General features: G+C 36.7%; 1 protein-coding gene across 9 annotated transcripts in view; it reads left to right on the top strand.

Moving 5' to 3' along the window:
- Positions 1-26,863, top strand: part of ENAH (ENAH actin regulator) — a 154,074-nt gene extending 127,211 nt beyond the window's left edge. For 3 of the 9 annotated variants that reach the window (XM_074385269.1, XM_074385261.1, XM_010340891.3), the window contains 11 exons: positions 1,457-1,788; positions 2,988-3,782; positions 6,038-6,342; positions 8,116-8,261; positions 8,418-8,475; positions 9,581-9,629; positions 13,209-13,275; positions 16,146-16,208; positions 20,120-20,198; positions 23,283-23,340; positions 23,872-26,863. In XM_074385269.1, coding sequence (XP_074241370.1) covers positions 1,457-1,788; positions 2,988-3,782; positions 6,038-6,342; positions 8,116-8,261; positions 8,418-8,475; positions 9,581-9,629; positions 13,209-13,275; positions 16,146-16,208; positions 20,120-20,198; positions 23,283-23,340; positions 23,872-23,909 — 1,990 coding nt within the window. In that variant the 3' untranslated portion in view covers positions 23,910-26,863. The remainder of the gene's footprint in view (positions 1-1,456; positions 1,789-2,987; positions 3,783-6,037; positions 6,343-8,115; positions 8,262-8,417; positions 8,476-9,580; positions 9,630-13,208; positions 13,276-16,145; positions 16,209-20,119; positions 20,199-23,282; positions 23,341-23,871) is intronic. The other 6 variants (XM_074385263.1, XM_074385264.1, XM_074385265.1 and 3 more) reach the window with 5 other exon arrangements.
- Positions 26,864-27,451: the final 588 nt, after the last annotated feature.

Here is a 27,451-nt window from a genome sequence, read left to right as displayed (position 1 = left end):
CTTAGCTTACTGTAGCCTCAGATTCCTGGGCCCAAGGATCCTTCTCCCTCAGCCTCCCAAGTAGCTGGGAATACAGGTGCACACCACCATGCCTGGCTGATTTTAAAATTTATTGTAGAAATAGGTCTAACTTCATCACCCAGGCCCATCTTGAACTCTTGGTTTCAAGCACTACTCCTACCTTAGCCTCCCAAAGTGCTAGGATTACAGGCCTGAGCCACCTCACTCATACCGACTTTTACAATATATTAAGTGAGAGGAAAAAAAAGCAGATTTCATAGTAGCAGAAAATGATTATATTTTATTTGGTTTTTAAAGTTTATGTGTGTATTTTTACATGAGGGAAAGTCTAGAGGTATATAGGTGTGTGTGTGTCTATATAGGTATGTGTGTATAGATGTGTGTCTATATGTGTATACATAATTATATAACATGTATATGTGTATATGTTATATGTATGTTGTATATACCTATGTATACACATATACATATATACATACATGTTTATATATACATCTATATGTTATATAGATGTATATGTATCTATATACACATAGAGAGAGAGAGAGACATACACACCCAAAATGTTGGTGGTAGTTGCCTCTGGGTATGAGATTTCAAATCATTTAAAGTTTATTTCTTCTTTCTTGTCTCTTTTTCATTCAGTACATTTTTTTTTGTTATTGCTTTTGAGACGGAGTCTTGCTATGTCACCCAGGCTGGAGTACAGTGGCGTGATCTCGGCTCACTGCAGCCTCTGTCTCCTAGGTTCAAGAGATTCTCCTGCCTCCGCCTCCCGAGTAGCTGAGATTACAGGTGCACGCTACCACACCTAGCTAATTTTTTATATTTTTGGTACAGATGGGGTTTCACTATGTTGGCCAGGCTGGTCTTGAACTCCTGACCTCAAGAGATCCACCCGCCTCAGCCTCCCAAAGTTCCGAGATTACAGGTGTGAGCCACCACACCCGGCTCGTTCAGTAAACATTTATTGAACTATTGCTGTAGCCAGCCATTGTATTTTCTGAAATGATAATTATTTGTACAATTATATTTGATGTTAGGAAGGATATTACAACTTTACAACTTTTTTTCATTAAATGATTAAAATAATGACTTGGTCATTAAAGTGGTGTGTTGAGTTATTTGGAAAATTCATTTACTTGCAACAGTACTCATGAAAAGTACAGAATAAAATGAAATGTTAGTGTAATATGCTGAAGCATTCAGCCCCTGTGATACCAATAGGAGAAATGTTTTTTATTTGTATGAAGCATAAGTCATCTCTATCCTAGGTGGCTGTTACGTGGGAAGAGAGATGTTGATTGGATACTCTGCATTGCTTTTATTTGACTCAAAAATAATTTACATAGCTGAAAAGAATTACTTTTCATGATGATTATCTATAGATGCATGTTTTTACCTTTTTTTTTTTTTTTTTTTTTTTTTCCCCCAGACAACTACAAGAACAGCAACGACAAAAGGAGTTGGAGCGGGAAAGGCTGGAGAGAGAAAGAATGGAAAGAGAGAGGTTGGAGAGAGAGAGGTTAGAAAGGGAAAGGCTGGAGAGGGAGCGACTGGAACAAGAACAGCTAGAGAGAGAGAGACAAGAACGGGAGCGGCAGGAACGCCTGGAGCGGCAGGAACGCCTGGATCGGGAGAGGCAAGAAAGACAAGAACGAGAGAGGCTGGAGAGACTGGAACGGGAGAGGCAAGAAAGGGAGCGACAAGAGCAGTTAGAAAGGGAACAGCTGGAATGGGAGAGAGAGCGCAGAATAGCAAATGCTGGTAAGGAGTTCACAAACCCTTCTGTGTTCTTGTATCTGAGCTTGGATGATGTCTCTTGTGCAGCCGTGTGTTAAAATATTTCACATTTGCGATGCTTGGGATTAAGCCATACAATTCGAAATTATGAAAAATATGCAGCAATTACTACTTTAACATTTTCTTTTTGTTTCTATATTGCTTTTATTGCTTGCAGACTTAAAGCTCTTGGAAATTTTTATTCTGCCATTCTAATTATTCTAACTCCCTATAAATTGGCTATAAAGTATACGTGTGTTTTTATGGGAAATTTTTTATACTGGATGAACTTCAAATATATTTCCCACATGATATCACATAAATTGTCTCAAATACTATAGGCTATAGTACCATTCAGCAAGAAATTTGCTTGATTGCATTCTAAAGTTTTTGAAGGAAGAATTAGTAGGTGAAAAATATTCTCTAAAACTGACCAGTTATTTAAGTATGCTGTCTAGTATTATGAAAAATTAGTGAAAATTATGAAATCTGATGTTACTGAAAGACAAAAGGGTTAAGATACGGCTGAAAGTTTGAGATATTTTAACATTTATTAAAGTTAACATTCATTATAGGATTTAAGAATATTCCTTATGGCCCATATAAAAAGTCTCAATGTGGGTTTGATTAAATAGTGGTTAGTTGGTTTATTGTTTAATTTATATGTTTTTAGCTACCTAATTGTTTGCTGGAGTTATGGCCAACAAAACAAAACTTTCCCACAAATAAGCATCGAATAGGAGGTTTCTCACACTTTGTATTAAATGTTTTGCCAGTTTTACTAGTTTTGCTATTTGTTGTTTTCAAAAAAAAACCTAAATTTATTCTTCTGTTTATGGTCCTATTCATGTGATTTTAATGTCCTTTTTCTTGTGGACTAAATATTAACAATTAAGACTAATACTAGCTTTTTCTTGTAAAGGATAAATTAGTCAATTAAATTTATTAATCTACTTATTAGATAAAAAGGAAACTTATCCTCTTCTGAATCTCAAAATGTATTTACAAGTTAAAATATTCTTGGGTGAAGATAGTTATTTGCATTTGTGCCTAATTCTCTGGTACTAACTGTAGTCTACATTTATACATTGTGTCTGAATGCTGGTTTTGTGGCTTCACTAGCTCCCTTTTTCTCTCTCCTTTTTTATCCTGTCTTTTGCTGCTGCTTTCCACCTTCTGTCCAGCTCCATCTTCAGACAGCTCCCTGTATAATGCTCCACTTCCTGAGTATTCCAGTTGCCAGCCTCCTTCAGCACCTCCTCCATCATACGCTAAAGTCATCTCAGCTCCAGTGTCAGATGCCACTCCTGATTATGCTGTAGTGACTGCTTTGCCACCTACTTCCACACCCCCTACACCACCACTGCGACACTCAGCGACACGTTTTGCAACATCTTTAGGTTCAGCCTTCCACCCTGTTCTTCCCCATTACGCTACAGTTCCTCGTCCTCTGAACAAAAACTCTCGACCTTCTTCTCCTGTGAACACACCCTCTTCTCAGCCTCCAGCTACGAAGCCCTGTGCCTGGTCTACTTCCAATTTTTCGCCCCTCCCTCCATCTCCTCCAATAATGATTAGCAGCCCCCCAGGCAAAGCTACTGGTCCAAGGCCTGTCCTCCCTGTTTGTGTTTCTTCTCCTGTGCCCCAAATGCCTCCATCACCGACAGCACCCAATGGGCTGGTTGACTCTGTAACATATCCAGTGTCTCCACCGCCTACCTCAGGGCCAGCAGCTCCTCCACCGCCGCCTCCACTGCCTTCCCTCGCATCACTGTCACACTGTGGATCTCAAGCTTCTCCTCCTCCAAGCACCCCTATTACCTCAACTCCCTCATCCAAGCCTAGTGTTCTCCCTTCTCCCTCTGCAGCTGCCCCTGCCTCTGTTGAGACTCCTCTAAACTCTGTGCTGGGAGACTCTTCTGCTTCTGAGCCAGGCTTGCAGGCAGCCTCTCAGCCGGCCGAGACTCCAGCCCAACAGGGTAAGGCTTTCATTATTGCTACTAACAGCAATTCACTTGAAAATGTTATATAGCAGCAACTTTAATTGCCTGAATGGATGAGTAGGATGTTTTTGATCCTTGAATATTTATATGCCATAATGCCATGGGTTTTTTTGTTTGTTTGTTTGTTTTTTTTCAATTAAAGTAGACATTTTTTTCCTGTTGGATTAATTGCATTTAGAGGAATTTTCATATTGCACTAGGTTTTGATACCTTTTGTAGTATTACAGTTAAAGATGTTTTCTAGTATTTAAGAGCCCTCATAATAAGTTTCTTTCTTTCTTTATTTTGAGACAGAGTCTTGCTGTGTTGCCCAGGCTAGAGTACAGGGGCTTAATCTCAGCTTACTGCAACCTCCACCTCCCGGTTTCCAGGGATTCTCCTCAGCCAACCAAGTAGCTGGGATTACAGGCGCATGCCACCACCCCCGGCTAATTTTTGTATTTTTAGTACAGATGGGGTTTTGCCATGTTGGATAGGCTGGTCTTGAACTCCTGACCTCATGTGATCTGCCCCAGTTGGCCTCCCAAAGTGCTGGGATTATAGGTGTGAACCACTGCACCCAGCCAATACATTTCTTTCACTGGGAAAACTTTGCTTGACACATTAATCTACCACACAATACGTACGTGATCTGAATTGTCTTCTTTTATTTTCTGGGAGACTTAGATATATTTAGTGCTCAACTGTACTCATTAGATACATCATCCCAGAGTTTCCTTTGGAGCAGTTCTGATCTTGGGCCCTACTTCGTTCTTGCCTTTCCTATATTAGATTCCCCATGTTGGACTTTTTCAGGATAGGTGTCACCCTAATCCTTAGAGCATTATGACTTTGCAGGAGGAGTAGAGAGGATGGCAGGCTTCATGTATGTCCTACAGGGTTCCAAGGTCCAAAATTACAGTAAGAAGTGGCCTGAGGGGTAATGGGGAACGAATAGCATCCTCTGCAGTTATTCTCCCCACCCCTACCTGTTGTTATGGTAACAGGGAAGGGAGGATGTAATCTCTAAGTGGATTATTTGTAAGTAGAAAAGGACCTGGTTCTGTAAGTAAATACGATGCTTGGCAACCCTAGTTTTTAAAAATAAGATTTAAGGAGGATTGCAGAAAGAAAGCTGAAAACAAATTTGTACTTAAACATTGCAAGGCTTGTTATTGCTGTATATATATTTTTGTTGCTGTTGTTGACTTATCAAATTTGCTTAAAAGGTGAGTCAGAATTCTAAAATGTCCAATTTGGATTCACCATGACAAAAAATGGGCACAGCTAGCTGACAAAGTGACCTGCCGTACCCTCAGAACTCTAATAACCCCTACAGAAGGGACAACCTATTTCTAGATGCTTCTTTGAACAATTGATGTTTTCTGCTTGTGTAAGGGCTCAAGCTGAAAAAGTTAGCATTTACCACCCAGTATGCAAAATAGCATTTTATTCGTTCTGAAAACACCCTTTTTAAACCTTAACAAAAGGAGCACCTACTATTTCAGTATTCTGTTATTAAATAAATTCTTGTTCACTCTGATTTTATAAGAATTGAACATTTCTCTTCTTGCTCCCCATCTTGTGGGTTAAAACAACTCTGTACTTCAAATTCTATGGTATTTAGTTATTTCTGAGTGTTATTTTGAGGTTTTACTTTGTACTAGTAAACTCCTTTACTTCAGTGCTTCTCAACCTTGCCTATGCATTAAATTTAAATGTGAAGTTTTTAAAAAAAATACTGCAGGCTGGGATTTACTCCTCCTTCATGTTTTTAATCCAGCCACTTTAACTGTAAACAACTAAATATATGTGTTCACTATTACTGAATTTACTGTCTTAGCACTTAAGGTTAATGTGGATTATTTTGGGTCTGTTGTTTCAAGTAGTACTAACTGCCATCATATATACTAGCTTGTTTTTTCAGGGATGCTTACCTCTCCCAGATTTTATAGGTATTTATTTTGTTTATATACCACAACCCCATGAAAAAAAAATCTTAATTAGATATCTGTTGCCTCATTCTGTTAATAAAGCTCTAATATTAAAGTAGTTATGTACACTTGGAACTTCCTTACATTTCAGTATCTTTCAAAAACTGATCTAGACTTTTACAACTATGATAAATTGAACTCATTAAGTAAATACGTGTGTCAATTTAATTTAGCATGGGACTCTCTGTACCTTCCCACATAAAATAATTTCACCCAGCTATATTTTTGATGGTCTGACTTTGCATTTTTCTCTCTCAGGCCTTGTCTTGGGAGCAGTTGCACCTCCACCTCCTCCACCACTCCCACCAGGGCCTGCACAGGCTTCAGTAGTACTCCCTCCTCCCCCAGGGCCCCCTCCACCTCCTCCACTCCCATCCACTGGGCCTCCACCACCCCCTCCTCCCCCTCCTCTCCCTAATCAAGTACCCCCTCCTCCTCCACCACCTCCTGCCCCTCCCCTCCCTGCATCTGGATTCTTTTCGGGATCCATGTCAGAAGACAATCGCCCATTAACTGGACTTGCAGCTGCAATTGCCGGAGCAAAACTTAGGAAAGTGTCACGGGTAAATACATTTCTGAGGTTTTTTTTTTTTAATGTCTTATTCTTTCTAAATATCTAAAATATTGACTTTATTGTATTCTAATTTTATGAACTGTTAGGAACTTCATTGATTTAAAAAATGGAAATAATTTACCCAGGTGCAGTGTATGATCCCTGAATTTTGGGAAGCTGAGGTGAGCAGATCACCTGAGGTCAGGAGTTTGAGACCAGGCTGGCCAACATGGTGAAACTCTATCTCACTAAAAATACAAAAATTAGCCAGTTATGGTGGTGCATGCCTATAATCCCAGCTGCTCTGGAAACTGAGGCAGGAGAATCACTTGAACCTGGGAGATAGAGGTTGCAGTGAGCTGAGATCCTGCCATTAACAGAATGAGACATCGTCTCAAAAAATAAATTAAAAACTGAAATAATTTAAATTTATAGTAAAGTTGCAAGAATAGTATAAATAGTTTCTATAATTTCATCACCTAGATTTACCCATTAACATTTTACCAGTATTTGCTTTATTTTTCCTTCTTTGGCTATGCTTCCTTCATTACACATGCACTTTATTTGTTTCTTTGTTTGTTTGTTTATTTTTGAGACACAGTTTCACTACTGTTGCCCAGGCTGGAGTGCAATGGCACTATCTCAGCTCACTGAAACCTCTACCTCCTGGGTTCCAGTGATTCTGCCCCAGCCTCCTTAATAGCTGGGATTACAGGCGCCTACTACCATGCCCTGCTAATTTTTGTAGTTTTAGTAGAGACAGGGTTTCTGCAGTGTTGACCAGGCTGGTCTTGAAATCCTGACCTCAGGTGATCCTCTTGCCTCAGCCTCCCAAAGTGCTAGGATTACAGGTGTGAGCCACTGTGTCCTGTCTACACGTGTAATTTTGTTTGAATGATTTTCGAGTAACTCAGAGACATCAGGCCTCTATTTTCTTTCTTTTTTTTGAGACATAGTCTTGCTCTATCGCCCAGGCTGGAGTGCAGTGGCGCAGTCTCGGCTCACTGCAACCTCCACCTCCTGGGTTCAAGCAATTCTCCTGCCTCAGCCTCCCAAGCAGCTGGGACTACAGGCGCACACCACCACACCCAGCTAACTTTTTGTATTTTTTTTTTAGTAGAGACGGGGTTTTACCATATTGGCCAGGCTGGTCTCAAACCCCTGACCTTGTGATCCACTCACCTCAGCCTCACAAAGTGCTGGGATTAAAGGCATGAGCCACCAAGCCCAGCCCAGGCTTCTATTTTCTAAGTACTTTAGTGTGAATTAACATTGGTAAAATACTGTAATCTACAGATGTATCATATTCAAATTTCATCTAGTGCAGGATCATTTATTGCATTTAGTTATAATGTCTCTTGGATATACTTTATGACAATTTCTCAATCTTCTGTAATACTGGCATTTTTGAAGACTGTAGTAGTTATTTTGCCTGTTATCCTTCAGTTGGTTTATCTGATTTTTCTTCAAGATTAGATTCAAGTTATGCAGGGATTGTTTTAGCAGGAATATTATCAAAGTAAAGTTCTGCCCTTTTTAGGGCAACACTGGAAGAGACATGATATTGTTTAATCAAATTCTCAGTGATACTAGTTTTGATAAACTCTTGTTGATATATAAAGTCAATGATATATAAAGAATCTATTGATTCTTAAGGCTTAAAAAATAATATTTAGGTTTTTAAAATTAATGCTGATGTTTCCTTCTGTTTTAAATGTAATATATTAATAAAAATATGGTTGTCTAACATAGGAGTTGATTATGTCTGTATATTCTCATTAAGATGGAGGATGCCTCTTTCCCAAGTGGAGGGAATGCTATTGGTGTGAACTCAGCCTCATCTAAAACAGATACAGGCCGTGGAAATGGACCCCTTCCTTTAGGGGGTAGTGGTTTAATGGAAGAAATGAGCGCCCTGCTGGCCAGGAGGTAAGGAATTTCATTATAGTGGACATGCCCAGGGTTGAGAGGATTTTAATTTTATTCCCAATACAACTGACTAGATGCCGTTCTTCCCTCGTGGTGAAGTAATTTTTATACTGCGTCAGATGATATTTTTAAAAATTGGATTTGCGTTCTTTGTAGGAGAAGAATTGCTGAAAAGGGATCAACAATAGAAACAGAACAAAAAGAGGACAAAGGTGTAAGTTAATAGTCTCCCATACCTTAAAATGTGGAATTCAAGCACAGCTCATCAGGAAATGGTGTCAGCGTTTATTTAATTTGGACTTCATTAGTTTGAACTTATATTTGCTAATCTTTATGCATGTGAAGTGACTTGTTTTGACTATTATTTATGGATTTTTAATAGCAGTTTTTTTGTTTTTGTTTTTGTTTTTTGAGACGAAGTTTCGCTCTTGTTACCCAGGCTGGAGTGCAATGGCGCGATCTCGGCTCACCGCAACCTCCACCTCCTGGGTTCGGGCAATTCTCCTGCCTCAGCCTCCTGAGTAGCTGGGATTACAGGCACGCGCCACCATGCCCAGCTATTTTTTTGTATTTTTAGTAGAGACGGGGTTTCACCATGTTGACCAGGATGGTCTCAATCTCTCGACCTCGTGATCCACCCGCTTCGGCCTCCCAAAGTGCTGGGATTACAAGCTTGAGCCACCGCGCCCAGCCTAATAGCAGTTTTAGTAAAATCAATCGACTGTGGAGTTGTGGGGAAAGCACTGAAGTTCAAACCTATAGAGTTTAATTCTATTCCTTAAATGAGTGAATAACATTTCACTACTTTTTTTTTTTTTAATCTCTTAGAATCTCAGTTCCCTTGCATTAATTTAAAATGAAGGAATTAGCCCAAATTAGTATGTTTCCCTTAGGAGTTCAGTGGTTATTGGCTGTGCCCCTTAAGAGTGTGACCTTCATGCCCTCCTCCCTGATTGAGCTGGGCAAACTCTGCTTTGTCTGTGCTGTATATTGGTGTGCAGCAAATGTGTTTCCCCTGCTCCATTTGGCCACCTTTGTTGCCATTCCTCAAATCTGTCTCTCGCGTCTGGCTTTGTAGCCTTGGCCTAGTGCAAGTTCTTAGTGAGAACACACGAGAAAAGGAGCTGTGGGGAGGGCGAAAGGGGAGGTGGTTGAAGGCAGAAGGAAGAAGTCTAAGATGAAAAGAAAGGGAGAGAAGACCAATGAAAGATAAAGTGGGGAGTGGCAGAAAGAGTATTAGAAGTGGACGTGTAACACACTAAATGTATATAGAGCAAGTTACTAGTAGATGTGATATTAATATGTATCTGTGTATTTAGGAAGATTCAGAGCCTGTAACTTCTAAAGTCTCTTCAACAAGTACACCTGGTAAGTTCAAGATAAATATGTTAACCTTTATAAATTTTCTCTAAATATTAATACTCCCCAGTTAAAAATTCCCCCTTTGTCCATATTTGAACCAAGTCACTGGACACTAAAATGCCAGAGTTTTTTGTTTACACCCAAAAGCATTAACTTTTTTACTCCTGGAAGCTTCCGTCTTTCTTGAAGTTACTTACTAAAACAAGGAAAATATTAATATACTATTAGATTACAGGGGAGAAATTTTCATAATTGATTGCTAAAGGTAAAAATTAAGTGAGCATTATAGCTAGTACTGCAGTTTCTTTCCGAACATTCTTAAATTGAGAAGGGTGTCATTCTAGCCATTCGTTGGGGTTATATTGATAGTTAAGGGAATAAAACTTCTGGTTTGTAAGCTTAAAAGAATCTCCTTAAATTTTTTGGGAAGTGTTCTTGAATTCATTGAAATTTCTGACGTTGAGTATTCTTGAGCATCCAGTAAATTACCTAAAATATTAACAAAGTATATTTCACTAGAGGTACTTGATGAATACTGTATCCAAGATGAGAATACGAACTCATTACATAGTCACATGTCATTTCTTCATATTTGATTAAAGACTAAGGGCTGGACTATCTATTCAGCTCCTTATCTATTCTGGAATGATGCGACAAATAAACTTGATAAGTTAATATCTAGAATGGTCCATAGGAAACCATTATTGAGAAATGCTCATATTCCTACAGTTTTGATTTAAAGACAACCTGCTACTTCTACAATTCCCTTTTTAATTTTTATTTATTTATTTTTGAGATGGGGTCTCACTCTGTTGACCAGGCTGGAGTGCCATGGCACAATCTTGGCTCACTGCAACCTCTACCTCCTAGGCTAAAGTGATCCTCCCACCTAACCCCCAGCAGCCCCCAAGTAGCTATACTTCAGTTTTTGTTTTTGTGATTGTAATCTGTCTTCCCACCCCCTCAATTGCTCATTCTCGTTATTGAACAGTGACTCTTCAGTAGTCTGATTGCTGTATCATAATTAACATCATGACTTCGTTTTCCTTCTGAATAGGACTCGGTTTATGTTATTTTCATTAACAGTTCACAGGTTTGTGAGTCACTTATTTTAGGTTTATCCTCCTTTGTATAAGCCAGAATTAATTATATATGCTGTCATTAGTAACACATAGATATTGTAAATCCAAACTGTACTTCAGGGTCACAGAACCTTTAGAAATAGCTATAGATCCTCTTTCCAGGGAGGAAAATTGTATTTTTATACAAATTTGTTCATAATTTCAGAATATTCATGAATTTCTTAAAGGTTATCCATGGACTCCAAATTAAAAATTTCTTATCTAATATATAATCCCTTACATAAAATATGAAAAACTAAAGCACAGTATTTTTGTGTGTGCTATGTATATAAAATCAAGTATTCATTTCAGAGGGCAAGGCCTCTTTTGTCACTTGTTTCATTCTGTTTTTAAATTGACATGGTGTCAAACACCTGAAGTGAAAGGTAAAGTCCTGAGTGCAAAAAACTCATCATCCATCTGGGAAGATGAGACACACAGGTGTAAAGTTTACCTTTTACAGCCACGTGTTGAATACTCAGTAGTTTGTCAAAGACGGAGGAGATGACACATAGTAGTCTCCTGAGTCATCTTTGTAGTGAAAAGTGACATCTTAATATGGCTTGAAGAGTATTTAGTTTGACTGAAAGTGAGGAAAGGTGTGATATTTCAGATTGTGGTAAGTATAGCATGAGCAAAGGTATGGAGTTAGAGATGAGCAAGAAGACGTTAGGAAATAGTGAATAGACTAGAACGGGGAATTCTTTTTCAGGAATATTGGGGGGGAAAGGTTGGAAATGTAAGTTAGAAACAAAAATGTTGAGAGCCTTTTATAAAATGATAAAGAGTTTAGACTTTATCCTGCAAGTATTGAGTTGACATTTAATTCACTGAAACTGTTTGAGGCACATTAAAATAGCACTTGTGATTTTCCCATTGAAACTAGGGAGGACTGAGATAGGCAGACCGTTAGGAAGCTCTGTACACGTGCCAGTAAAGATCCTCTGAAGGGAACCCAGCCCCTGTCTCTCCTGAAATACACCTGAGCTCCTTAGAGAGCAGAGGGCCTTACTTCTCAGCGTCCACAAAGCTCTTCCTCACAACCAGATGAGCGCTTTATAAGACTAAAAGATGGTTCTGGTTTGCTGATTGAGAAAGGACCTCAGTCAGCTGTTAAAAGGTGGCACTTGCTACATCTTCTCCACTTTGGAATTACTCTCTCATCCTTCCACCTGCTTCCTCTTTAGTGACAGTGCCCTGATGACCAGTCCCCCTCCCTGTCCAGGTGTCCCTCAGTTTCAGTCAGGTCTTCCCTCTTTTCACCTGCTTGGGCTGGTGTCAGTTGGATGTTTCTGATTCTGTCTGTCCCAAATCCCATCCGATTATTTGGTCTTCCCAGCCAAGTGTGGAACTTGCCACCACTGTGGTGGTCATTGAGAGTTTGTGTTCGCTGTTAGAATACAAAAGAAGGAATATAAAAAGGAAGGAATTTGACTGGTTGATAAGGAGTAAAGCAAGATCAATAATGACTTTAAGATTTCACACCTAATGCCTGCATGCAACAGAAATCCAGAATCAATAGCGGGGCTTCATGGAAGAGTGTGAGTTTATTTTTGCGTAAGTGTACTTTGAAGAGACCATAAACTATCTAAGTGAGAATGTGCAAAAGCCAGTTCGAGGAGCTGCATTGGAACTCAGAGCAGTTTAAGTAAAAACTATACAGTGAGACCACAACTCATAATAGACTTCATTCTCATGTGGCCCAAATTCTTTCCTCCATGATAAGATTCCGCTTCTGATTTTACCCAGTTAGGGAGGTCAGTGACAGCATCAGTGAGTCAGCCCAGATTAGAAAAACAATTCAATTCAAACACAATAGACAGTCAACTAGTGAGTCACTCACTACATAGTGTCTTTTGTAATAAGAGCTCAGAGCAGACTTGTTTATATTTAACTGGAGTTATCTGCTAAGTCCCAAGAATCGATTGTTTAAGAGTCAAGGAAGTGCAATAGAATTTCAGGATTCTGAAATTTATTTTGAGTTGTTCCTTTTTTTTCCCCAAGAGGCACTATTTGAATTTAGATTAAATGTTGAAATACATGAACATATTATAAATTACACTTACTGTTTTTATCATTGGTACTAAAAACAGTTTAAAATAGTGTCAGTAATACTATCCCATTTTAATTGAACAGTACTAATTTAAAAATTATCCTACTTTATTCTTACTATTCTTTCTTAGGGAAACTCCTTACCATCCAGTTTATAGAATTATAATATTTTAGACTTAACAATGTAAGTTTTTCCTAGGAAACTTACCATACTAGCTTAATAATTTCTTCTCATTTTAAGGTCTGGGATTGTGCAAATTAGAATCCTTACAGATTTCAATTAAAGTTTAGAATTTAAATTTTTATTTCTATTACTACTATGTAAATAGGCATAATGATATTTAGTATTCTGTTATTTGTTTTATAACTCTGGAAGCATATATTTAATAACTTTTGTTCTTCATTTTTAAAGAACCAACAAGAAAACCTTGGGAAAGAACAAATACAATGAATGGCAGCAAGTCACCTGTTATCTCCAGGTATCAATTTTTTTCTCTAAGTTTTATATTTTATTTGATAAAAAAATTAATACATTCTTATTGTAGAAAAAAATTGAATGGTAAGTTAGAAATTATACAGAAGAGCCTATAAAACTCTTCGTGATTCGATTGGACAGCCCACTGAGCTTCATTATATCTTACTCATCTATGTTACTAGTGGTTGATAAATTCTACCCTACATTAGCCATATTATCTGAGATTTTAAGATAGCTTTATCTTTCCCAATTTGTATTCTGAAAAATTCAAAACTACAGAAAAAAGGATAGTATAGTGAATACGCGTGTACTCATTTCCTAGGGTTAACAGTTGTCAACATTTTGCCCCACTTGTCTTAACTATCTACAGATCCACTCTTTCATTCCCCTCTGATTAGTTTGAAAGTGGTTCACAAATAAGAACTGCTTCACCCTAAATACGTCAGTGCCTTTTGGAAGAACCAGGACATCTGCTATGTAACCAAAATACCATTATTACTCTTAAGAAATTTAACATTGAACAATAATATTATCTAATATAGTAAACAGTCACATTTCCCCATTAGTCCAATTAACATAGATTTTTTTTTTTCCTAAATGTAATTTTTGGAACCTTTTTAAAACCTGAAAATCAGCTGGAGAGAAAAGAGCAAAATGAAACCTAAAACTTTGAATTTGTAAAGTAGGAACATGTTATTTCCCTGTCTCGTTTGAAACTTAAGTGTAATCAAGTTAGAAAAGATAGTATCCAGAAACGAAGTTACTCAATCCTTGTTTCTACAAGTGCTTATGGACATAGTTTAGGCAAGTTTGTTCTTCCTTTAGCTAGGTATACTTTATTTTCATAACTAAATTTATATCACAGCTCTTAAACATAGATTAAAACTTTTCTTGGTTTAAGAGACAGTTTAAAGAAAGGGCTTATATTTTTCCCAGAAAAAAAACCTATGTATTTAGAAACGAAAAGGTATTTTGTCTTTTCTTTCTCAGCTATTTGCCTTGTTTTTGACTCTATATAAAAAGCAACTTGACTCTAATTATAGAAACCTAATAAAGATAAGTACAAGGATAGACTTTATATTATCACAGACCTACTCTGTTAATCTAAATTTGGATTTGGCTTTCTGTTTGGTTCTTTCTGCTAATAGGAAAGAAGATGACATGATTGTTTAAGCTCCGCAAAGAAACTAGGCCTTTTGGAATGTATAAAAGCTTTTAGTTTTTAAGTGATTGAAAGATGATCATATTTGACTTTAGAAGAAAGAAGAGAATTGCTTTTGGTGGGCATGTGTTTTCAGTAGAGTAGAAAAATTACACATTTATGTTTCTCAGACTCCTGAGATGGCCTTCTAACACATCTCTACTAAGAAAGTTACAGACTTACTTTAGTAGCACATTATGAAGTGTTGATTTATCAAGCCCATAACAAGGAGCTGGCCAGGCATAGTGGCTCATGCCTGTAATCCCAGTACTTTGGGAGGCCAAGGTGGGTAGATCACTTGAGGTCAGGAATTGAAGACCAGTTTGACCAACATGATGAAACCCCATCTCTACTAAAAATACAAAAATTAGCTGAGCGTGGTGCCACATACCTATAATCCCAGCTGCTTGGGAGACTGAGACATGAGAATCACTTGTGCCTCAGAGATGAGGATTGCAGTAGACTAATAATCACGCTGTTGCACTCCAGTCTGCAGACCTGTCATGCGTCATTTGTCCTTTCTCTTTATCCCTGCTCCATTGATCTACATTCCATAGTAAGCTAAAGCCAAGCCTGCGTTGATGGCAGAAGTCATGTCTTAGAAGGGACATAGAAGACATTCTCCAAGTGGAATACATTCTTTGATGTATTTGGTCCATTTAGTAAAGGAAAAGTCATTATTTGAAAGATTTTTTTTATTTTTCCTAACTCCAGGAGGTAGGGATTTTTTTTCCCCAGACTTCTAAAGGAAATTTAGTAAGTGCTCTAAAGGTCACCATTTTGAAAATAATTTTTTATAGATTAGTTGAATCTTGAATCTTAATATCCAGTAGTGCACTGTAACCATATTCCAATTCTGTTGGGTGGTTTTCCTTTCCCAGAATAGAAATTCTTAAACTCCTGATTATTTCCTGACCACTCATGTATTTTTTGATAGATTTCATTCAACTGATACATAGGTTATAAAATTTCACCGAAACCTATATAGGTTTTAAAATTTCACCAAAACCTGTTTTAAACCATAGAATACTTTAAAAATATGTTTAAAAGAGTAAGAACGATACTACTTTCCTTCCTAATTTATCTCCCCTACCCCTTCAGAAAGCAAGTATTTTAGCCTCTTTAAGTATGCCTCATCCTTGCATTGTAGTGAAGGTGCCCATTTCTCTTTGGAATATCTTTGACAAAATTATGTTAGTGGTAAGATGGATTAATGTCTCATATGTGAGATACTGCATATGCTGTATTTGTTAATTGATGATGTCAGAGTAAAACCAGGAATGTTGTGGTTAAAAATGCTTTAAACTGTGGCTGGATTAAAACATTTGGAAGGTTTGTGAATTCGTCTGTGGTTTTTAAGACCTTACAGATCTGGTATTCAGGATGAGGAAAAATAGTCCTTTACATGCCTCCTGAGAAAAGTTAATTTCATATAATTTTATATACTTACTGTGCCTACAGCCTATAAAAAGTAGCCATTATATAGTGATTTTTGAAATTTTCTATAACTAGTCTCAAAATATCTTTTCTGTTGGGGAAAATCGGTTATTTTAAGGTTAATAGACTAAATTCTTGTTTTGTTTGCTATTAACAACCTATAAAACAGTAACATGATGAGGATTATTTTTTAAAGTTCTATTGTGTATCCCTTTCAATGGTTTTCCCCTTCATAGACGGGATTCTCCAAGGAAAAATCAGATTGTTTTTGACAACAGGTCCTATGATTCATTACACAGGTATCATCCTGCTGTGACGTTGTGATTTGAGACTTTTAAATAACATGTTCAGGATAGGGCTGAGCTTTTTCTACCTGGATTGGTAATCACCACAAAGGAGTTTTTGTGTGTTTTTTTTAAACTTTATTTTGAATACCTTTTAAAAATTCTGCCATCACTTTACAGATGGATTAGGATAAATACAAAATGGTAAACATAGTAGAAATACTAGACTGGGAATCTAAGGCCACATATATTATCTAGGCCATTTGTAGCTTAAGCATTTTCTTTTAAAAGCTATTCTCTTTATGATTATAAGCCGAGGTTTCAAAAAACTGGAATAGAAGATCCTTTTCCATCTGTTACTGGAACACGGGCTGATACTATAGCCACGGTTGTGGATAATTGATTCTTTGAGGAAAATCTCCGTTTCCTAGATACTTTGTAGTAAATTATCTTCGACAATTTAATATCCAGCATCCTGAGTAGAATTGTTTTCTAGGATGAGCCCCATTTTTTAATTAAGAAGACTTAAGATATGAACTAGGTTTTTCTTAATTAAAAAAAATTGACAGCTAAAAAAAAATCTTCATGCTTTCCAGTTACTTACACAATTAATTTGGCAGAATAGGGACTTAAATATAGTAGTACAATTATTTTGTAGGCAGATAAAAGACAACACTCTCATCATAAAAAAAAAAAACTGGCCCAGCATGGTGGTTCACACCTGTAATCTTGGCACCTTGGGAGGCCAAGGCTAGAGGATTATTTGGGGTCAGGAGTTCAAGACCAGCCTGGGAAACATAGCAATACCCCATCTTTACGAAAAATTTAAAAATAAGCTGGATCTGGTGGCTTCTATCTATAGTCCCAGCTGGTCAGGAGGCTAAGACAGAAAGATATCTTGTACATAGGAGTTACAGGCTTCAGTGAGCCATGATCACACGACTGCACCCTAGCCTGGGTGACAGTGAGACCCTCTCTAAAAAAAAGTAAAATAAAAACCTGAGAAACCCTCATTTGTTGATCAGTTATGATGAAAACCCATAGATAAGAAATAACTGAAATACATCTTTGTTATATGCATCTATTTTTTATACATTAAGTCCACTGTGAATATTAATTAAATGGTGTTTGTAGTGGATGTCTATCACAGTGAGTTGGGAGTTCTGTAAGCAGACTTTGGCCAAATTCTTACTTGCTAAAATTATTTTTATGCCATTAATGATCAAAATACTTGACAAGTTAATATTGTCAGCCAGTTAAATCTTCACAAAACTTTTAAATTTCAATGGTAAAATAGTTTTTTCTGCTTTTTCTTTCCTTTGAGGTGGTTTAATTATTTTGGCTAAAAGATTTTTTTAGAAAATTTGCTAGTACATAGAGAAATAACATTTAACAATGAGATTTTTAAGGCTGGGTGCCATGGCTCATGATTGTAATTCCAGCTCTTCAGGAGGCCAGAGAGGGAGGATCACTTGAGTCCAGGAGTTTGAGACTAGTCTAGGCAATGTTGTTAAACCCGTCTCTACAAAACATACAAAAAGTAGCCAGCCATAGTTGCATGTGTTTTTGGGAGGCTGAGGTGGGAAGATGGCTTGAGCCCAGGAGGTCAAGGCTTCAGCGAGCTGAGATCATGTCACCACACTCCAACCTGGGTGACAGAGTGAGACCCTGTGTCCAAAAATATATATATTTTTTAAATGTAGTAAAATCTGCTCAGTTATCTTGCTGCTTTCACACATAGTGCCCACTGGGGTGTTATTGATAAATGTTTTTGGTAAAAGTGAAGAAAAAAAGTGGTGATTACATCTTTCCTTCAGTATGAAAAGTTCCCCCCTTTAGTTAATTATCATGGTGGTGGTGGTGATGGATTGCATGTTAGCATGAATTAAATTTTTTAAAAATTGCATGTTTCCACAATTGTTTATTATATAACAGATTTTTGCATTGCCTAATAAATATGGATATATTCATAACATACTTGCCCAATTAAATATCAGACTATAGTTGTTCATGTGAATTTCAGAGTTATTCATTATATAACTTGAGAAAATAGTTAAATGATCCACTTAAATGGAAATCGTAAGAGAAAAGCAGAGTAATTATAAATTATAGTTTAATTCTTGAGAATAGGAATAGGTAGCATGAGTGAGTATATGAAATAATGGTGTCCTAACCTTTAAGAACATTTACCAGACATGACTCTGCATAGGGCACCATGACTTGCATTTTATGGATCTCAGTAAATGACCTTGGAATTTAGTAGTCTTCCTTAGCAAAGTAAGAAGGTATATCCTCAGGAGATGAAAGGAAATGTTTCATATAAATCTTATTCCTTACAAGTGTCTAGCTCAGTGTTTATTGAATGAAATTTTCTGAAAGTCATTATTTCCCCCATTCATATAAACAGATACCTAATAAAGTAAAGTTGGATGGCTTGCTTCATAACAGTCTTTTAAGCAGTAATATGTTTTGATAGTAAAACAGATTAACAGTGCAGGCACGGTGGCTCACACCTGTAATCTCAGCACTTTGGGAGGCTGAAGCGGGCAGATCATGAAGTGAGGAGTTTGGGACCAGCCTGGCCAACATGGTGAAACCCCGTCTACTAAAAATACAAAAAATTAGCCAGGATTGGTGGCAAACCTGCAATCACAACTACTCCAGAGGCTGAGGCAGTAGAATTGCTTGAACCCAGGAGGTGGAGGTTGCAGTGAGCCGAGATTGCACCACTGCACTCCAGCCTGGGCAACAGAGCAAGACTGCGTCTCAGAAACAACAACAGCAACACAGGAAAAAAGCAGATTAACTCAGAGTTTAATCTTCAGGAACCATGCTTACGGGTTTGAAGTATTTTGTGTCTTTTACAAGAATTATGAAATTATGATTTTGAAAAATTTATTATGCCTCTTGGGTCCTGATTTAGATTTCTAATGTTGACACGCTGCAAAATTAGAAATATGTGATTTGCCTGATGGTTTTAAATTGTATTGATTTGTGGCTTATAAAGAAGAGAGGGCACTTACCGTACTCAACCAGAACTCAAAGGAGTGCCCAGTTAAAACTGTAGGTTTTCCACTGAGGATTCTCTTTTATTGCCAGAATTGGAGAGGGTACCATGACTGGTTTATTTGGTTTTGAAACTTTTGTTCAAAATATACCCAATCATTGACTTATTAAGACTTTTAATAGAAACTAAACTTTTGAAAGTGCAATGACAGTTGACAGTCTACTTCTGTCTGGCATTTCTTTTTTATTTAATAAAATAAATTTATGTAAGTAGTTAGTGTGAAACACCATTCAAATGACATCTCCATAAAAATTTCACAAGGAAATAGTCATATAGTCTACCCTAATAATCATTTTAAAACATTTTTGTTTTGATGCTTGAAATGGAATAAATGTATAAAGCAAATTATGCTCACTAAAAATGTTTTCTTTCTGCAATCCAAGGCATCAACTTTGTAAGCTGATTTATGTCAGTGTAAAACATACAAGTCTTTATGTTTCTCCTTTCACTAGTTTGCCCAGGTATTTAAATAGATAATGTAAAAATTCAAAAGAAAGACAAAACAAGATTGTGTTTTTGAGCCTCAGATGTTTCAGCTGGCCTCCTCATCACTGTCTTGGTCAATGTGCCACGTTATCTGGTTACCTCATAATACCGTCTTCTACTCTTTTCTGAAGAAGTCTCACCATCTTGTCACCTTTTTCTAGTTCCTTTATAAATAAGAAAATACTGAGAAAAGTGACAAATAATTGTTTTCTGTTCTAATCAACCGTACAATTTTGGTAATTTTTTTAACCAAATGGCTTTTTTAAAGAAATGTTTTTAAATCTGGTGTTGGGTTGGTAAATTTGCAATTATTTATGAACCCATTAAGTATTAAGAATGTTGTTTACCTGTCCTGGAAATTTCATTTATACAGACCAAAATCCACACCCTTATCACAGCCCAGTGCCAATGGAGTCCAGACGGAAGGACTTGACTACGACAGGCTGAAGCAGGTGGGTGCTCAGTGGCAGCTTTCTTTTATTTGTATTTGTTTCTTTTTTAAAAATATCCTATCCAGACAAGGTAGCTCATGCCTGTAATCCCAGCACTTTGGGAGACCAAGGTGGACAGATCGCAAGGTCAGGAGTTTGAGATCAGCCTGGCCAACATGGTGAAACCCCGTCTCTGCTAAAAACACAAAAAATTAGCTGGGCGTGGTGCCACACACCATTATTCCCAGCTACTTGGGAGGCTGAAGCAGGGGAATCACTTGAACCGGGAGGTGGAGGTTGCAGTAAGCCGAGACCCGCCAGTGCACTTCAGCCTGGGCAACAGAGCGAGACTCTGTGTCAAAAACAAAAAACGAAAAATATGTATCCTGAATATACTTGAAAAGAGCGTAGAGCTAGAATATAGTTATATAAAACAGTGGTATTGGTACTGTATTATTTTTTGAAATCTACACTTTCACTTCCATGAGTTTGCATGAAGTTTCAGAGGTAGTGGAGGGTGGGGCTGTGGTTCAGTGTTAACAGTATAAAGTTTAAATGTAAGTGTATGGTATGCAGTTGTGAAGAAAATAATGGGCTTCTTCCTTTTCACTTACTATATTGGCAAAATTGGACCCAACAAATCTGATTTTGGCAAGGTTGCAAGGAAATAGGCACTCTTCTGTATACTTCTGCTTTCTAAAAAGCAGTTTGGGAAAACAGAATCAAAAGCCTGAAAAATAAATTACCTTGAACTCAGTGATTTGAATTTTAGGAATTTATTCAAAGAATATATTGTAAAAGTACCTGAATAAATAGTGGGTGGGGTAGGGGCTCTGTAGGCTTCAAGGGATCATAATTTAGTATGCTTAATAGTAAATTGCGAACACTTGCTTGTCTTAGGTGTAATAGGTAACAAACAAATGTGTACAGTTATCTTGATTTTATAAAAAAGAAAAAGATACTGTCCACATTTTGATACATATGCATTATATTTAATACCTGTGTATTCAGGGAAAAGAAATAAGTGATAAGATTGTGATTTGAAATATTTTATTCACAGAAGAGGTGAAATATGTTTTTTACGTACCCCGAATGCTTATACTGCAAAGCTATTTGAAGAATTAAATTGAGTTATATTGTTTTAAAGGGGAGCATGTGGTCATTGAAAATCAAGCCCTTGTTTTACTGTACATGGAATATGGCTTTCTCGAAAAATGTTTTAAAATAAAGCACTTTCACACACTTGAAAACATGGTCAATTCTTGGTTATCTGAAGTATTGGTGGAGAACAGAGGAATAGATTTAATTTTGGGGGTGCTTTAAAGACGACTTTGGATCAGGACATCTGTGAGTCTGTTTAATAACTTCTGGGTCTCATTCTCTTCCTTTGCTAAAATGAAGACATTAAACTAATTGATAGTTTTATTTTAAATGTGAAAAGCTTTTCAAAAGATAAACTCTAACAGAGCAATTTAATTTTTCCTGGGGTATTCAGTATTAAAGAAAGCCACACAATTCAAAACTAATCCTTCCAAAGGACAGCTGTTATTTTTCACCCATTAAAATTGTGTCAATTTGTCATAGGACCTCTAACCTTGAATCTGTAGTTTTTTTTGTTTGTTTGTTTTGTTTTTAAGATGGTGTCTTGTTCTGTCACCAGGCTGGAGTACAGTGGAGTGATCTCGGCTCACTGCAACCTCCGCCTCCTGGATTCAAGCAATTCTGCCTCAGCCTCCTGAGTAGCTGGCATTGCATCTTGAGTAGCCTGCCACCACGCCTGGCTAATTTTTGTATTTTTAGTAGATACAGGGATTCACTATGTTGGCCAGGCTGGTCTCAAACTCCAAACTCCTGACCTCGTGATCCGCTGCTGAGGCCTCCCAAAGTTCTGGGATTACAGGCTTAAGCTACGATGCTCTGCGTTTTTGTTTTGTTTTGTTTTGTTTTTTGGAGACAGAGTCTCACTCTGCCCCCCAGGCTGGAGTGCAGTGGTGCAATCTCGGCTCACTGTAGCCTCCGCCTCCCGGGTTGAAGTGATTCTCCTGCCTTAGCCTCCTGAGTAGTTGGAATTACAGGTGTGCACCACCACGCCCGGCTAACTTTTGTAATTTTAGTAGAGACGGGGTTTTACCATGTTGGCCAGGGTGGTCTCAAACTCCTGACCTCAAGTGATCTGCCTACCTTGGCCTTCCAAACTGCTGGGATTGTAGGCATGAGCCACGACACCCAGCCAAATCTGCAGTTCTTGAAGAGGGCCCAGAGCACCAGAGTTAAATAGAAATATAATATGGGCTACATATTTTTTAAATTTTTCCTAGTAGCCACATTTAAAAAATACAAAACAAAAGGACAAAGTTAATTTTAAAACTTTACTAACAATGTATTTAAAGTATGTTTTAATATGTAGTCAATTTTTATAAATTATTGAGTTATTTTACATTATTTTCATCATACTAAATCTTTGAAATATGTGTGTTTTATAATTACAGCACACCTCATTTCAGATTAGCCTTATTTCAAGGGCTCAGCAGCTGCATGTGGCCTGCTGTATTGGACAGCATGAGTCAACCAGGGCCTCATCCACCTTCCTGTCTACCCATTAGGGCAATCCCTGAGGTCCCTTCAGGGAAATCCTAGACTCCTTGAAATATGGTTTGGCAGTTCTAGTGATTTCCAAGAAATTATACTTCAAACCAAAGAACAGATTTGCCAAGAGCCAATTGTCCAGTTTACTGTAATCTCTTCCTCTAAGCTTCCTTTGCATCACCTCTCTGACTGTTCACAGAGGACTAGATGAAAAGCACAGCGTTACCATTTCTAGAAACTATCTGAATACCTTCTGTTGGATAACAGAGTCATTATCTTAATTTTAGGAAGCATTCTATTTCACATATTGGTAGCCTAGAACAAGCCAGGATTGGGAAGGAAAGAATATTAAAAAAAATTTACCAAGGCTAGTCTTCCAAGAAATAGAATTGTGGCTCTGGAAACAGAAAAAAACCCTATACATCATATGTCATGACATTCTTAAAATTTTATATGAGTAAGAATATTTTTAGCAGTAATTTTTTTTTGTATTTCTGATATTTTTCTCTAATATTTTAGGACATTTTAGATGAAATGAGAAAGGAATTAGCAAAGCTAAAAGAAGAGCTCATTGATGGTAAGTGTCTGGACAAGTTTACTATTCCTGTAAAACAGTGCTTAAGATTCACCATTTTTAAGAAAATACAAATAAGGAAATACCCATTTGATTACTTGCCTTCCAAAGTCCTGCCCTTTTAAGATTAGGGTTTTAGGGAGGAGGTCTCTCCTTCATATAATGGAAATTACTTGTATAAATAGGGGTTAAACAGTATCCCTACATTTCAGATGTTGTCTTTTCTTAGATGGAAAACCACATGAACAGATCTTCCCTCTAGGTTACCTCTACTCACCTATCCCAGTGCCGCCTTGTTTTTGAGCCCACATAATCAGTGTTGTCATTTTGTGTACAAAAGGAGAAAACAAATATATGGAAATTAGAATCATCTTTCTAATATTAAAGAAGTGTGCAATGAAAGATGCAAAGTTAATCTATCTTTTTATTACTGTGAGTTTGAGCACAATCCTTAAAGTTTCTTAAGAATGAAATCACTCATTTATTTTACTTTATCATTATATTTATTTTCAATACTTGTTCTTTTCTACCCAGCAATCAGGCAGGAACTGAGCAAGTCAAATACTGCATAAAGAAACAGACTAAGGAGAGATAGGACTTTAATTTGAAGAAAAAAAAAAATCCTACAAACAACAACTGTTCACAACAGCAAACCCCTACATTTTATGAGCTGTAAGAAGAAAATGGAGACAAACAGGAGGAGGGAAAAACCAGCCTACTCTGAAAGCCTTCAGACATTATGACTCTGGCGATAAGCTCTTTCCCTCTCAGTTTGCTGCTTTTTTCTGGCCTTTACAACAGAATGGAAGAGAATCATATAAGAGTTCCTGTAACAGTTATGCAGAAAATACTAAAACCCATCAGGCAAGATCATTGCTCATTGAAATATTTTCATGTCAAGATAAAATCGCACATTTTCCGCAATTCGTTGCTAAAATAAAGAGGAGAAAGGCTTAGGAAGTTTTTTTGCAGAGAGTGCTGATGAAGAATTGAGTACGTTTGCTATTGTATTGTAATGTTTCTCTCAGGTTTGTTCTTCCTATCATGTTTGATATTCCATGAATAATTGAGATCAGCCCTGTGTAAGTTAAGATCGTAATATGCGGAACAAATGGAATTGTAAGTGCTTTCAAAGGTTAATATTTATAAGAAAGTGTCCTAAAAATGATTTGTTCAGCTTGAGGAATTTTAGAATGATAGGAAGTCTCTCGAGTTAGCCTTCATGCAATTTTGTAGATTAAAACATAAAATTTGTCCAGAATTTAAAGATTTAGATGCCTTCCTAAATTGTTACAATGCTTTACCAAATCTATGACTTCTACATAACACAAACCAGTGGTCAAATGTAAACAATATATTGTAGATTTACTGTAGGTTTTCAACCTTTTTTAGATTTATGCATGTGGACATTTTTATAATGTAATTACAATCACCACAAAGTTAGCTTTTTTAATCGCAGACAGTAATGCATGTCACACTAATATGTAGTGGCCTTTTCAAGGCCTAGTCCCAGGGAAAACATTTTGTAGAATATAGGGGAGTGGGAGGAAGGGGAGGAATAATTTTTTATTTAAAGTTGATTTCTGCATTATCTTTTTCTCAATTACCTGCATGAATAATAATAATGAGGAATATTTTGTGACTTTAATTGGTAAATATGTTACAAAACCAAGTACTTAATCTTTTACATCATGTCTTCAGCTATTTGTATTTTAACCAGTAATTTCAATGGTCTGAAACATGATTCTGAGCTTCACATAACATCTTACTGTGAAACTCAAAAGTTTGATCACTGAATTTGGCAGTTATTATTACCTAGGTACCCCTGCTGTTACACAGGTGTTTAGATACATGTTCCTGAATGAAGCTGCTTTTGAATTTTGTTATGTTGAAATACAAGAAATAACAATGAGGGCAGCAATTAAGGTCACAGAAATTATTAGGTAAAGGAAAACCAATGAGGAATTCTGCAGTTTTCTTTTAATAAGTGAAGTGGGACTTGGGTGGTGGGAAGAAGGAATTAGATACTCTACCCGCCATCCTGCGTGTGTGTGCACTTGGGCACGTGCTGTCTAGATGTAAGCCACTCCCTTTTCTTTCCTTTGAAACTGATGAGGTTAAAATAGGGGAGAAATCCTATATATTGCAATGATAGCTTTCTGGAAAATTTAAGAAATCATACTCTCCAGGCTCTCCTTCCTGATTTATGCTTGAGTCGTTATGTGCCATATTTGCTTTGAACTCTGATTATCAGAAGTTTTACTAAAATTTTGAAGAAATAATTCACTTTCATCTGCTTTCCAGATTTTGTACGTCTCAGTTCATAAAGCAAAGCTTGTTGATAATGTAGTTTTCCAAATGCTGCAGATCTGCAGCCATTACCACTGCAAAGATGTTTGTTTGGATGAGGGATTTTTTTTTTTCTTTGTTAAAATAGTTCCTGTTTCTGTAGAAATTTCATTTTTAGATTAAACTGTGATTGATGAGCTGTCATAATTCAAGTATACATTTCTTTTTTCTGTCAGATAGGCATTGTCATGCAGTAGCAGTAAAAGCATCAGAGGCACAGCAAGCTTATGCAGTTCTGTTTTCTAAAAGAAATAGGAGGCATTTTCATCTTTATTATTGTACTTTTGGTTATGCAAACACTTTGATAATATAAAGTTACATCCCCTATAAATCTGGTCAGAAACCTCTTTTGATTTTGTTGGGTACATTAACTAGTCTGTAGTAGGTAGAGTACTGGGTACAAGTGGTCCAAACTAAGATAAGAGACTAAAATAAAATGCTAAATCTTAAACTGGGTTTATGCACTAAACGTTTTGTGCCTTGGTCTAATATTAACATGATGTCTGTGTAAAAGGACAAAAAGAACCAGTGTTGAATCACGCTATATTTTCCATCATCCCAGATTGCTAAATGTGTTCTTTCCAAGAAGTCTGAACGAATTATTATATACATTTTCTGTCATGTACACATGACAGTTGTGTCATTGTTAGAGATTTCAGTAATTAAAATGGGAAACAGAAGCTTAAGTTATTTTCCTTATCAAAAATATGTTCCTTGGAACCACATTGTTATGATGGTTTTTGTGCTCTTGTACATTGGATGTCTTAAGCTAAGTACAGTTTAGGGGATCCTTTCTAATTAATTACAGGAAGGTACTGCTTTCCTCAACACTGTGATCTGACCTGTGACAAATCTGTACTATACACTATGTAAATGGCTAACAAGTCAATTGCAAACAAACTGAATGTACAAATCTTAGTGCTGGTGCTGAAATCTCTTCAGAATAGTTATGATTTAAAAGTTTGTTTATAAATTTGCAAGCATCAAGTGTCAATCAAAACTGAAGATGAAACACTAATGAATGTTGAATTCTCATGCTTTTAGGTATACTTCCTTTTTAGAATTTTCAGTTTTCTGCTATTTTTACCGTAACTATTTCGTTTAAATTTGTTTCACTTAAATTTCCTACACGCTAACTTCGTTTGTGCGATTGAAATAAAATTGCAGTATATATACATTGCTTGTTTGTGACGCTTAGATAATCTTCTGAAATAATTTGTTAGTAAGTTATATTGGATGTTAAAAACACCTTTTAAAGTCCAAGACTTCACAGCTTAAAAGTTTACATGTCATGTCACTATTCTTTAAAGATTTCATAGAAGTCATGAATAGTAAGTAATGTATACAAAGAAAATCTGTGATGATTTGTCTACTTTTTGTTTGAAATAACTGATGGGTGTTCCTTGTTTGTTATTTTCTCTCTGCCCACCTTGATACAGTAACTTACTCTATAGTCAAGAAGATGATAAATGTTTAATTTTTATTCCATTTTTTTCTACAACACGTTCAGATACTTAAAACTCGTTCATGCAGTTAGAATTTTTCTTTGTATAGTTTGCATGGTAAAGGACATTGTGTGGTAAAGGGCATTATCAAGTAATGAATTTTAAGTGTAGCAAAGTCTGTATAGTGTTTCTACATGACACTGATTTCTTAAAACCTACATATAAGCAGTAGTACTTTTTATCTATTGTAAAGTATTAATTTTGAGTTCCATTTTATAATTCTGATGTCTTCATTAGAAATACAAAAATACAATCCTTGT

The sequence above is a fragment of the Saimiri boliviensis genome, chromosome 14 (genome assembly GCF_048565385.1).
Source record: "Saimiri boliviensis isolate mSaiBol1 chromosome 14, mSaiBol1.pri, whole genome shotgun sequence".
Lineage (NCBI taxonomy): Eukaryota > Metazoa > Chordata > Mammalia > Primates > Cebidae > Saimiri > Saimiri boliviensis.
Note: the sequence above shows the minus strand (reverse complement) of the source record. Positions and strands in the feature narration are given on the sequence as shown.